The 13,781-nt window shown below is 37.3% G+C and overlaps 1 protein-coding gene and 1 long non-coding RNA gene across 8 annotated transcripts in view; both read right to left on the bottom strand.

Moving 5' to 3' along the window:
- The window catches only part of LOC141428458 (uncharacterized), a 55,695-nt gene that overhangs the window by 14,617 nt on the left and 27,297 nt on the right, over positions 1–13,781 (bottom strand). For 4 of the 6 annotated variants that reach the window (XM_074088448.1, XM_074088454.1, XM_074088450.1 and 1 more), the window contains exon 1: positions 1,279–1,596. The exons of 1 other annotated variant lie outside the window; for it this stretch is intronic. Coding sequence is in view for 1 of the 5 variants with exons in the window: in XM_074088450.1 (XP_073944551.1) it covers position 1,279 (1 nt within the window). In the remaining 4 variants the exon portion in view is untranslated. Of the gene's footprint in view, positions 1–1,278; positions 1,597–1,741; positions 1,804–13,781 lie in introns of those variants that run through there. One more of the 6 variants, XM_074088449.1, reaches the window with a different exon arrangement.
- The window catches only part of LOC141428459 (uncharacterized), a 36,013-nt gene continuing 27,173 nt past the window's right edge, over positions 4,942–13,781 (bottom strand). For both annotated transcript variants that reach the window (XR_012451428.1, XR_012451429.1), the window contains exon 5: positions 4,942–5,122. This is a non-coding gene — a long non-coding RNA (uncharacterized lncRNA). The remainder of the gene's footprint in view (positions 5,123–13,781) is intronic.

The raw sequence follows: 13,781 nt of genomic DNA, 5'->3' as shown, positions 1-13,781 counted from the left end.
CAATCTCGAAATAACAATCGCTATAAATGATGTATAAATTTTGGGAATTGCCAGGGAAATTTTGTAAAATCCCGGATTTTCAATTGTAACTACCAGATCGAATAGTTGAAGCGTGCGAAGCGGGGTTGCCAGTGATGACATACGGATCTGAGACGTGGGCGCTAACGATGGGCCTCATGAGGGAACTCAAAGTCACTCAGAGGGCTATGGAGAGGGCTATGCTCGGGGTTTCTCTGCGGGATAGAATTAGAAATGATGATATCCGCAGTAGAACTAAGGTTACCGACATAGCCCGAAGAATTGTGAAACTAAAGTGGCAGTGGCCGGCGCACATTGCTAGCAGGACTGATGGCCGATGGGGTCAGACAGAAGGTTCTCGAATGGCGTCCGCGGACCGGGAGATGAGCTGTCGGTAGGCCTCCAACAAGATGGAGCGACGACTTGGTTAAGATCGCGGGATCGCGGTGGATGCGGAAAGCACAGGACCGGTCTGAGTGGAGAGCCTTGGGGGAGGCCTTTGTCCAGCAGTGGACGTCTTTCGGCTGACATGATGATGATATCATTAATCTACGAAAATTAACCTTATAATCCATAGGTAGCTTAAAGTCGTGAATTGTAGTCTATAGTTGTAGGAAATCATTTGACGCCTTGTAGGACATACCCTACGTTTTTAGGGTTCCGTAGTCGAAACTACAAAAACGGAACCCTTAGTTTCATCCTGCTCGCCCGTCCGTCTCTTCATCCGGATGTCGTTCATAAACTACTATTAGACATAGGTAGGTATATAGATGAGATTTCGAGTATAGGTGTCATAATGATCGTTATACCCTTATTCAAGTGTTAAATAATAAAAATATTGCTAGGGGGGCACTCCATACAGAAACTGAAATGATTTTTTTCAGCAAAACTCAAAGTGTGGCATATATTTCGACAAGTCTTTAAAACTTTAAGGTTCCTAAATTTTTTTTTGATTAATCGCTTTGCATGTTTCAAAAAGTAGCATCAATGAGCGACAAGTATGAATGTAAATCTATAGTGATAATAACCTTGCTAAATGTATGAAACCGCTACGCTCTGTACCGTATAAAGAAGTCACGTCAGATTCTTCGCTTTAGTGCCTTTTAACAGAATACTGTGAGTTTTTCGCACTAGATCCTTAAGAAGTGAGAAAAGAAGGGTCTCAGAAAGTGAAAAAGACGTCGCATTAGTTCCATCAAAGGAAAAAGAGCGAAAAATCTGTCGCGTCGAACGAGAAGGAATTCTGGTGTAAGTACGTACTTGTTGGGGCGGTGGCTTTTTACTACAAACATAAAAACGGCAATTCCTCAGAACCGTTTCTTCAGTTTGCTTCTCGATGGTTATGCTTGTGTAATTTCAAACAAGTTTTTTTTACTGCATCAAGTTTTTAGACGTGATCTGGACATAAGACCATGACAGGATTCGCGCTGTCATCGTTCAACCACCATTACCTCTCATATTTCGTTTTCTAGAATTTTTTTACCGTACAACGGCAAAACCTACTAGACACTGGCAAAATTGTCCTCCGATGGACAGAGCCATATTTTTTTAAAGAAACAACAACAACAATAGACGTGATCTGATGATGATTTTTGGTTAGGTACTAAAAAATACAGATTACTACAGAGATACTAACGCAAAAAGTGTCATTTTGCTTCGTCACTCATATATACCTCAGAATGACTGTGACAGAGTGGTGACAGAACAATAAATCCATACTTACTTTTAATCTATGAACAAATAATAAGTCAAGAAGCGTAACTCGGAACAAATTCCACACAAAAAACCTAAAACCAAAACAACTTATGATTAAAATACGAATCAATTTCAAGGTTGCAAATAGACGTGCTTGTTGAAATAAACAAAAATAAAAAATTCAGAAACAAAGTAGGGATTGGTGGGCTCGCGTGATGCAATGTCAAATACACAAACTGCATAGACAACTGGCGTTCAGACTCACTTTTTACATCTAAAGTTTCAATGACGTGTCATATATTGATAATGACAGCTTATTTAACGACTTAAAAGAAAAGGATGAGGTTATCAATTTATAGTTGTATTTTTTAGGCTGTTACCTCAGAGCTCCATCATTTATGAACTGAATTGAAAAAAAATATATTTTGGTTTGTCTATAAATACCTCTAATTAAGTCCCATAGGCACAAAATCAGGATCTGATGATTGGATCCTAAGGAAACCGAGGGAACTCTTCAAATATTGTAGGGACTCCTATGGTAATTACGATATATTTAGTAGTAAGTAACTCGTGCATTTGCTCTTGAAAATCATCATTTGATGAAGTGGAACTAATAATAGAGACACGTGAAGACCACAGTTGACCACCGGAGTTAGGTACTATATTCAATAACAAGCATTTCACGGGTTTAATTTCAATTATTTTAACACAGTTGTTAAGCAATTTATGCTCCTCGTAATACATATGATGAAATGGAACGGGTGGTGAAGCACCAGGACTCTTGAATAATGAACGTCTCTGCATCGGAAAAGGCAATCCTTCGTAAAAGGTGATAAGCAGTTGACATTAAACTATTGTATCCTATATTATTCACACTAAAAATCGTGAAAAATATAAACACTGTTTGTACCTATTGTTTCAGCGATACAGGGAGGAAGAAAGTATGAAGAGGGGCGAGGAAGCTGTCATTTACATTATGTGAGCCATAGACCACAGACTTGATTTTGCATAATACTTATAATGTATTTGAACATTTTTGAACATAAATCTAATTTTAAGACTACTTACTAGTGGAAAGTGATCCCTGGACATTTTAATTTTGCATTGTTCCTGCACCAGTTTATAACACACTAGCTTATGCCCGCGACTACGTCTGCGCGGATCTAGGTTATCGCGCGGTGGCGCCCTCTACCGGAATAAAAGGTATCCTATGTTGATCCTTGGGGTTCAAACTACCTATATACCAAATTTCATCAAAATCGGTTCAGTGGTTTCGACGTGAAAGGGTAACAGACAGACAGACAGACAGACAGACAGACAGACAGAGTTACTTTCGCATTTATAATATTAGTAGGGATGTTGGCATGATAATTTAGAGCTGTTCACAATAAAAAATGCGAAATTTGACGTGAGCTGTGAAACTTGCAAAATAAATGTCAGTCAAAATTAAATGACGCGCATGCGCACTTTAGCACAGGACACAGTTAGGACACAGTTTCCATTTTTATGATGCAGTTACAATTCCTGACTTATTATTTATTCGTAGCTTTTAATATTATAAATGCGAAAGTGTGTTTGTATGTTTGTGTGTTTGTCCGTCTTTCACACCGTAACGGAGCGACGGATCGATGTGATTTTTGGCATAGAGGTAAGTAGTTTATGGGCCCGAGAGTGAGAAAGGCTACTTTTTATTCCGAAAAAATGCGCAGTTTCCGAGGGAACAGCGAACCGAATACCACGCGGGCGGAGCCGCGGGCAAAAGCTAGTAATAAATAAATAAATACTAGTTTTATATGCTTAATTTTGATAAAACATTGTTTTTTTGTTTATCGTCGCTGCGCCTGCCAAATTCCATATGTGCATTTTTTTCATTTTTCGTTTTTTCACTAATCGCAATCTCCGTCTGATTATCTATGTGATGGTAAAGTCCTTTTTGCGAAATTCGAGCTGGAAACAAGTTTAACAAATTCCACATGTATTTTCACCGCTAAGAAAAATTCGCCCGCCAGTTGTGTTAGCGATGTGACCGTTTGTGAAGTAAACAACGTTTCAAAAATCGTTTTAGGGGTCAAAACATAGTAAAAGTGTTAAGTATATAGTTAATTTACTTTATAGTTTTTGTTTTTCTTATAGAATCCTCAAGTTCTGGAAGAAATATCAAAAAAAGCTTATCAATTTAAATAAATAATAATTTTCTAACCTATACTACCTAAATGTTCTTATAACGACGTTTAGTACAAATATAATTAAATTAACTGTTGATTTATTATTAAAATTTAATCATGCTAATCATACTATGATATTTTGTGCGGCATTTATTGAGAGTTTCTCAACGGCACCAGATATGCAGGCAGCATCTAACTCAGCATCAAGCCTGTGTCGAGTTTCGTCATCATGTACCAATTTTGAAACTGAAAGCCGGACAGGGACCTTATGATTTGCTTTACGCGATGGTTTGTATGTTACTCTCATTTTGGATCTTATATAAGATGATGATCAGTCCATCCTTCGGGACCACGCATTGCTCTAGTAATAAGGTTATCTTTCAAGTCTTGCCTGCCCACGATGATGTAATCAATAAGATGCCAGTGATTGGAACGAGAGTGCATCCAGGATGTCTTGTATTTATCTGGTAACCTAAACAACGTGTTTGTAATGCTCAGGTCGAATTCAGAATTTTTGAACACAGTGGCAACAGTATTGCACCATTGGAGTTACACTATCTTAACAACACCGTGTCTTCCTAAAAAGCTCTTCCAGGCGATGCACTCCGCTCCAACACGCGCGTTAAAGCTGCCGAGCAAAATCAATTTGTCACAAGCCGAGATCCCATGGAGAACTTCACGAAGATCCTCATAAAATTCAAGATTAGCATCATCTGATGCCATCATAGTGGATGCATACATAGACATTAGACAAGGTAAATGTACTTTATAGACGCCATGTGGTCGTAAACTCATAAGCCTATTATTAATGCCTTTAGGTGGCTAGATTAGAGACCTGGACATTCTATTTCGGATCGCAAAACCACCGAGAAGCACCCACCGGTCCCACCAGAAGACTAGCGCTGGCTCTCGAGCCGGCATTATGCTGAGGTGGAACTGAAACATAGATGCACAGAAAAACCAGAAAAAGAGACCAGCGCTGGTCTGGTCTGGTCGAACATATTGATGATAAGTATGATGGATGTGGATAAAAGAAAAAAGCATTTAATGTTTCCTATAGGTACTTTATTTCAATCATTAAACGACTATCAAAATAAAAACAAAATATTAAAATACCATCAATGACTTAAAAAAGTCTCTTGCCTGACATACATTGCAGGTTTCGTATACATTGGACTGTGGATTTCAGGAATGCTCCCTATCCCAACTCCACAACACCAACGCGCAATAGCCTTCAAAGCCAGCTGTAAAAAAAAGAGTTTTTAATCCAACTCATCTCATCTTAATCACTTAGTAACAGATTGATCACTGATTTCTCGTAACCAATATAGCACATTTATTTTTTTAAATTAGCGTAGGATTTCGAGCATTTTTCGTATTTTTTTTTGTTGTGACTTTGAATTCCATACGACACCATTGCACCGCGAGAAAGTAAGACACAAGAGACATTATAATTTTGCATGTGTGATTTGAATACAACGTAGATGAAGACGCAAATGTAGGTCATGGGAATTGAAAATCAAAATATCTTTATTCAATTTAGGCTACCTGTAATAACCAGTAATGAATGTCAAAAAAAACTACCACCGCTTCAGACTAACCTTTTGTCCAGAAGAACCTGGCAAGAAACAATCAATCAATCAAACCATTTATTTGCTAGCATAATTATGGTTTACCGATGTTATATGTATTTTTGTTTAATTAAATGAGGTGTATTATATCGTCACTACTTTTAATAAAACTCTTAATAAAAATCGATAATTTTTCTGAGTGAACTTTATGTTCTTAAATACTGTATAGTTTCAGGCGTTACTTTGGTCCATGTTTAAATAAATGGAATATCTATCTTGCTCCTCCGCCAACGTTTGACTTGAAAAAATGCATTTTCATGCAATTTAACCCGCCCTTACTGCGCATTATTATTATTATTGTTAGCCTATTCTGTCCCACTGCTGAGCAAAGGTATAAAAAACGTAAATAACCAACTCAAACGTTACTGAACCCACCACCAAGAGAACCATTACCACCACAACCAAGATCCCGGACACGTGTTTCGCTTCTCTCCGACTGAAGCATCATCAGCGGTTGTTGACCCTAGGACGCTTGGTCGAAGAACATTATGTTCATTATGTTAAGGTTCAATTTTGTTGACATATTGATTTTAAATAATTTATTGAATCAGGCGTTACTTTGCGGAGGTCCATATCAATGAACTAAAATAATTTCCTTGCTCACCCGCGACCTTACGATAGCTAAGCTTATGCAAAATATGCGTGTTCATGCAGTTCCTCCACCTCCACACTGTAAGAACACACACAAATCACACAAACCCATCTATCACCACCACCACACTACACTGACGCGTTTCGAACTCAAACAGAGCTCATCTTCAGAGTGACACAACCGTACACCATGCTACCAGTTGTTAGACTAACGAACCACAACCACCGTTTTAACTTGTCACTGTAACTCCCCAAGTACCCACATACGTTTTATGAAACAAAACTACCCACAAATTATTAATATTTTTTTTTAACCGTCCTTCAAAACTACCTTGATTTTTTATTTATTTACTGTCAAGTCAAGGCATGTTTTATTTACTACCATTGCTGAAATTAGATCCAAGCCGTAGCAAGGGAGATGAAACTAAATTTACCTGCTCATTAATAATAGACCCCATACTGTTGTATCTAATTATCTCCATGCATTCTAAAACATCGAGACGAAACCCCTTGCCACAATAATGTAACACTTCATACGAATCGGAGTCCGATAAAGAATGATTTAGTTCCAACAAATGTTTGGCAAAATTCGACTTATCAGGATGCTCATTCCTATATGCCGAAACATGCTCTTTAAATCTAGCATTAAAACTGCGTCCTGTCTGACCAACATATACTTTACTGCAGTCATTACAAGTGAGCTTGTATACACCCGATCTAGTTCCTTTATCTACCTTCTCTTTGTGGTTACAAAGTTTAGAGTACAAAGAATTGTTAGTCTTAAAGGCTACCTTAACATTGTTTGATTTTAAAATACCACAAATTCTATCAGACAAACGACCAACGTATGAAATGCTACACCTATATTTGTTAGAAGACTGCGATGGTAACACAGCGTAAAGCATGCTATTCACTATCCGTGCCTGCTTCTTCTGAACCAAACTATTGACCATTGATTTAGTATAGCCATTCGACAACGCTATCTGATAAATAGTATTTAACTCTAAATCAAAATCTTCCCTAGAAAGAGGTACAGTTAACAATCTATGTACATAACAATGAAAAGCTGCTAATTTATGCTGCCACGGGTGATTAGACGATGCTGGTATCACGGCATCTGTGTACGTGGGCTTTCGGAAAATTTTGAACTGGTGTTTATTATTAAATCTAATAATTGTCAAATCCAAAAAGTTTAACGAAAAATTTTCTTCTAATTCTTTTTTAAATTTTATTTTAACATGTTTGTTATTTAAACCATTCACAAACAAGTCGAGCTGTCTCATACTTCCCTTCCAGCACAGAATTAAATCATCAACGTACCTATAATAATACGCAATATTATTATTACCCACTATGTACCTATTTTCAAAGTAATCCATAAAAATATCTGCCATTAATGGACTCAGAGGTGATCCCATTGCTAAACCATCACTGTAAATAATACTGTCCATTAAACCGGAAATAATTTTGCTTCATGCATAAAGTTACCAAATCAATTAATTCACAAACCTCCCCAGGATGTAAACGCTTCCTTTCCAAATGGTTTTTAAGAATAACTATTGTCTCACTATATGGTACATTAGTAAATAAACTATCTACATCTAAAGAAAGCAATGTTGCGTTAGGCGGAATGCTGTAATCTTTAATTTTGCTAACTAAATCCGAACTATTCTTCAAACTGTATGATGGGTTAAAAGAAGATTTTACACGAATAACACTATTTAATTTCCTTGCCAATTTATATGCTGGAGCACTCACATATGAGACAACTGGACGAACTGGCACATTATCCTTATGAATTTTAGGCAATCCATACAGAATTGGTGCCTGCGGATTCATAGGTATAACAAAACTCTTTTGTTGTTCGGTTTCAAAGGTAAATTGAGATTTTTTAACAAGCTTCTTTAATTCATTATGAAACGTTATTGTAGGGTCCTTTTGTAAAACTGTGAAACCATCTCCCTGAATTACATCTAAAACTTTTTGATTATATTGGCTTCTTTCTAAAAAAACAATACAATTACCCTTATCAGCCTTGGAAACAACCAAATCATTGTCATGCACTTTGCGTTGAACGGATCGCAAAGAATGTAATTCCGTTACATTGGCAACACACTCTGTAATATTTGTATTTTTAAGTGTATTCGCCACCAAAACCTTTGTCTCTAAATCACCGCTGTTACTCACAATTGCAACTTCTGAATCTACCGCCAAACCTTCCACTATTTTCTGATTTAATTTAGAGGGTAGATTATACTTCAAACATTTTTCCAATAATTTATTTTCACCGTCCGAAAATTCTACATTAGTAAGATTTTTAACACGAGGGTAGAAAGTATGACCGTTATTAGATTCCCGGTTATTATTGTTGAAAGAATAAAAAGAATGTGATCTACGTCCCGTAAGCCAACGCAACTATTTACATTGAGTTAAATACTTTTTATGAGCGTCCACTGAAGCAAATATTCGGGCTTTTTCATCCAAACAATCGAACTCAATTTTATGTAATTTATAAGTAAGCTCAGACTGCAAAATTTTAAGATGTAACTTTAAATTATCTCTAACACGAAACCAACTACGCGACTCTTCATTTAACCAAATTTTCTTAGCCCTCTCCATTGCAATTTTTGCAGCTATACTGGTATTATAACAACGGAATTGAATATAATTAGGTACAACATTCAAACGTTTACATTGTTGATTAAACCAAATATTTTGAACAGCTAGACGATGTTGCTTAGTTAATTTAAGATATAAACGTGCCTGCACGGCTACGCATGCCGATTTTAAATAATTTATTGAATCAGGTGTTACTTTGCGGAGGTCCATAACAATGAACTAAAATAATTTCCTTGCTCACCCGCGACCTTACGATAGCTAAGCTTATGCAAAATATGCGTGTTCATGCAGTTCCTCCACCTCCACACTGTAAGAACACACACAAATCACACAAACCCATCTATCACCACCACCACACTACACTGACGCGTTTCGAACTCAAACAGAGCTCATCTTCAGAGTGACACAACCGTACACCATGCTACCAGTTGTTAGACTAACGAACCACAACCACCGTTTTAACTTGTCACTGTAACTCCCCAAGTACCCACATACGTTTTATGAAACAAAACTACCCACAAATTATTAATAAATTTTTTTTTAACCGTCCTTCAAAACTACCTTGATTTTTTATTTATTTACTGTCAAGGCATGTTTTATTATGATTGGTTATTTGGAGTCTTTTTGTATTTTTTATTTCAACTCCAAATTTGTTACTTTTACGGGTATCCCGTGAAACCATATCGAAAATACAAACTGAGACATGGATGCACAGAAAACCAGAAAAAGAGACCAGCGCTGGGAATCGAACCCAGGTCCTCAGCAATCCGTGCTGCGTGCTTTAACCCCTACACCACCGCTGGACAGGAATTTAGACACGAATTTTTCCTACGCATACATATCTCAGGTTGCTTATTTCTACTACGCTACTTATGCAGCAGCACTAGCGACATCTATGTTTTTCGCTCTCAACGAGAGACGTCACATTCTATCGGAACCAACCGCTCACCCAGACAAGAGATGTCGCTACTAAGCAATCAAATTATGATTGGTTATTTGGAGTCTTTTTGTATTTTTTATTTCAACTCCAAATTTGTTACTTTTACGGGTATCCCGTGAAACCATATCGAAAATACAAACTGAGACATGGATGCACAGAAAAACCAGAAAAAGAGACCAGCGCTGGGAATCGAACCCAGGTCCTCAGCAATCCGTGCTGCGTGCTTTAACCCCTACACCACCGCTGGACAGGAATTTAGACACGAATTTTTCCTACGCATACATATCTCAGGTTGCTTATTTCTACTACGCTACTTATGCAGCAGCACTAGCGACATCTATGTTTTTCGCTCTCAACGAGAGACGTCACATTCTATCGGAACCAACCGCTCACCCAGACAAGAGATGTCGCTACTAAGCAATCAAATTATGATTGGTTATTTGGAGTCTTTTTGTATTTTTTATTTCAACTCCAAATTTGTTACTTTTACGGGTATCCCGTGAAACCAGCTAGTGCTGCTGCATAAGTAGCGTAGTAGAAATAAGCAACCTGAGATATGTATGCGTAGGAAAAATTCGTGTCTAAATTCCTGTCCAGCGGTGGTGTAGGGGTTAAAGCACGCAGCACGGATTGCTGAGGACCTGGGTTCGATTCCCAGCGCTGGTCTCTTTTTCTGGTTTTTCTGTGCATCCATGTCTCAGTTTGTATTTTCGATATGGTTTCACGGGATACCCGTAAAAGTAACAAATTTGGAGTTGAAATAAAAAATACAAAAAGACTCCAAATAACCAATCATAATTTGATTGCTTAGTAGCGACATCTCTTGTCTGGGTGAGCGGTTGGTTCCGATAGAATGTGACGTCTCTCGTTGAGAGCGAAAAACATAGATGTCGCTAGTGCTGCTGCATAAGTAGCGTAGTAGAAATAAGCAACCTGAGATATGTATGCGTAGGAAAAATTCGTGTCTAAATTCCTGTCCAGCGGTGGTGTAGGGGTTAAAGCACGCAGCACGGATTGCTGAGGACCTGGGTTCGATTCCCAGCGCTGGTCTCTTTTTCTGGTTTTTCTGTGCATCCATGTCTCAGTTTGTATTTTCGATATGGTTTCACGGGATACCCGTAAAAGTAACAAATTTGGAGTTGAAATAAAAAATACAAAGACTCCAAATAACCAATCATAATTTGATTGCTTAGTAGCGACATCTCTTGTCTGGGTGAGCGGTTGGTTCCGATAGAATGTGACGTCTCTCGTTGAGAGCGAAAAACATAGATGTCGCTAGTGCTGCTGCATAAGTAGCGTAGTAGAATAAGCAACCTGAGATATGTATGCGTAGGAAAAATTCGTGTCTAAATTCCTGTCCAGCGGTGGTGTAGGGGTTAAAGCACGCAGCACGGATTGCTGAGGACCTGGGTTCGATTCCCAGCGCTGGTCTCTTTTTCTGGTTTTTCTGTGCATCCATGTCTCAGTTTGTATTTTCGACATGTTTTATTAACTACCATTGCTGAAATTAGATCCAAGCCGTAGCAAGGGAGATGAAACTAAATTTACCTGCTCATTAATAATAGACCCCATACTGTTGTATCTAATTATCTCCATGCATTCTAAAACATCGAGACGAAACCCCTTGCCACAATAATGTAACACTTCATACGAATCGGAGTCCGATAAAGAATGATTTAGTTCCAACAAATGTTTGGCAAAATTCGACTTATCAGGATGCTCATTCCTATATGCCGAAACATGCTCTTTAAATCTAGCATTAAAACTGCGTCCTGTCTGACCAACATATACTTTACTGCAGTCATTACAAGTGAGCTTGTATACACCCGATCTAGTTCCTTTATCTACCTTCTCTTTGTGGTTACAAAGTTTAGAGTACAAAGAATTGTTAGTCTTAAAGGCTACCTTAACATTGTTTGATTTTAAAATACCACAAATTCTATCAGACAAACGACCAACGTATGAAATGCTACACCTATATTTGTTAGAAGACTGCGATGGTAACACGGCGTAAAGCATGCTATTCACTATCCGTGCCTGCTTCTTCTGAACCAAACTATTGACCATTGATTTAGTATAGCCATTCGACAACGCTATCTGATAAATAGTATTTAACTCTAAATCAAAATCTTCCCTAGAAAGAGGTACAGTTAACAATCTATGTACATAACAATGAAAAGCTGCTAATTTATGCTGCCACGGGTGATTAGACGATGCTGGTATCACGGCATCTGTGTACGTGGGCTTTCGGTAAATTTTGAACTGGTGTTTATTATTAAATCTAATAATTGTCAAATCCAAAAAGTTTAACGAAAAATTTTCTTCTAATTCTTTTTTAAATTTTATTTTAACATGTTTGTTATTTAAACCATTCACAAACAAGTCGAGCTGTCTCATACTTCCCCTCCAGCACAGAATTAAATCATCAACGTACCTATAATAATACACAATATTATTATTACCCACTATGTACCTATTTTCAAAGTAATCCATAAAAATATCTGCCATTAATGGACTCAGAGGTGATCCCATTGCTAAACCATCACTCTGTAAATAATACTGTCCATTAAACCGGAAATAATTTTGCTTCATGCATAAAGTTACCAAATCAATTAATTCACAAACCTCCCCAGGATGTAAACGCTTCCTTTCCAAATGGTTTTTAAGAATAACTATTGTCTCACTATATGGTACATTAGTAAATAAACTATCTACATCTAAAGAAAGCAATGTTGCGTTAGGCGGAATGCTGTAATCTTTAATTTTGCTAACTAAATCCGAACTATTCTTCAAACTGTATGATGGGTTAAAAGAAGATTTTACACGAATAACACTATTTAATTTCCTTGCCAATTTATATGCTGGAGCACTCACATATGAGACAACTGGACGAACTGGCACATTATCCTTATGAATTTTAGGCAATCCATACAGAATTGGTGCCTGCGGATTCATAGGTATAACAAAACTCTTTTGTTGTTCGGTTTCAAAGGTAAATTGAGATTTTTTAACAAGCTTCTTTAATTCATTATGAAACGTTATTGTAGGGTCCTTTTGTAAAACTGTGAAACCATCTCCCTGAATTACATCTAAAACTTTTTGATTATATTGGCTTCTTTCTAAAAAAACAATACAATTACCCTTATCAGCCTTGGAAACAACCAAATCATTGTCATGCACTTTGCGTTGAACGGATCGCAAAGAATGTAATTCCGTTACATTGGCAACACACTCTGTAATATTTGTATTTTAAGTGTATTCGCCACCAAAACCTTTGTCTCTAAATCACCGCTGTTACTCACAATTGCAACTTCTGAATCTACCGCCAAACCTTCCACTATTTTCTGATTTAATTTAGAGGGTAGATTATACTTCAAACATTTTTCCAATAATTTATTTTCACCGTCCGAAAATTCTACATTAGTAAGATTTTTAACACGAGGGTAGAAAGTATGACCGTTATTAGATTCCCGGTTATTATACTCTGTGCTTCGTCCGAGAGATGATGAAAAAAGGATATTTGTAGTAACGCATATCGGCTGGCCATTCCTCCACTAAAGTTATAAGCATGTAGTTTGATATCTTAAACATATAAAAAAAAAAAGTAAAAGTAAGATGTGGGGTAGATGCATAACACCTCCGGTCCGCCATTTACCACTGACCTCATTCGCGTTTTAGTGCTCGGCTGTTCACCACGCATTTTAATTATTATTCTGAATCGACAATCCAGTTTTAACAAGTTTTCATCGTGAGATTTAGTGTAGAAGATGCCGAAAAGAAAACGTGACGAGGACAGTGACGAATATATAATGCGAAAAATTAAAAAATTAAGCAAAAAACTTCGTCGACGTCAGGACACGTCTAGTAGCAGCAGTTCATCCGACATTGAACGTGAAAATATCAGGGCTTTAGAAGAAGATCCGAGTAAGTACAGTGTACATTAAAACTACCTTACAACGAAAATATTACAGTGTTCGTCCACAACTGGGACGTGCCGAGTAATAAAAGGCGTGTGCATAGTTATTATTGTGGACTATAGCCGAGCCGATTCTATAAACCATAAAGGCACACCTAGTAGGTAGAAAATAAAGTACAAAAAAGTGTGCTTAAAAAGAAATTATA

The sequence above is a fragment of the Choristoneura fumiferana genome, chromosome 6 (genome assembly GCF_025370935.1).
Source record: "Choristoneura fumiferana chromosome 6, NRCan_CFum_1, whole genome shotgun sequence".
In the NCBI taxonomy this organism is placed as follows: domain Eukaryota; kingdom Metazoa; phylum Arthropoda; class Insecta; order Lepidoptera; family Tortricidae; genus Choristoneura; species Choristoneura fumiferana.
Note: the sequence above shows the minus strand (reverse complement) of the source record. Positions and strands in the feature narration are given on the sequence as shown.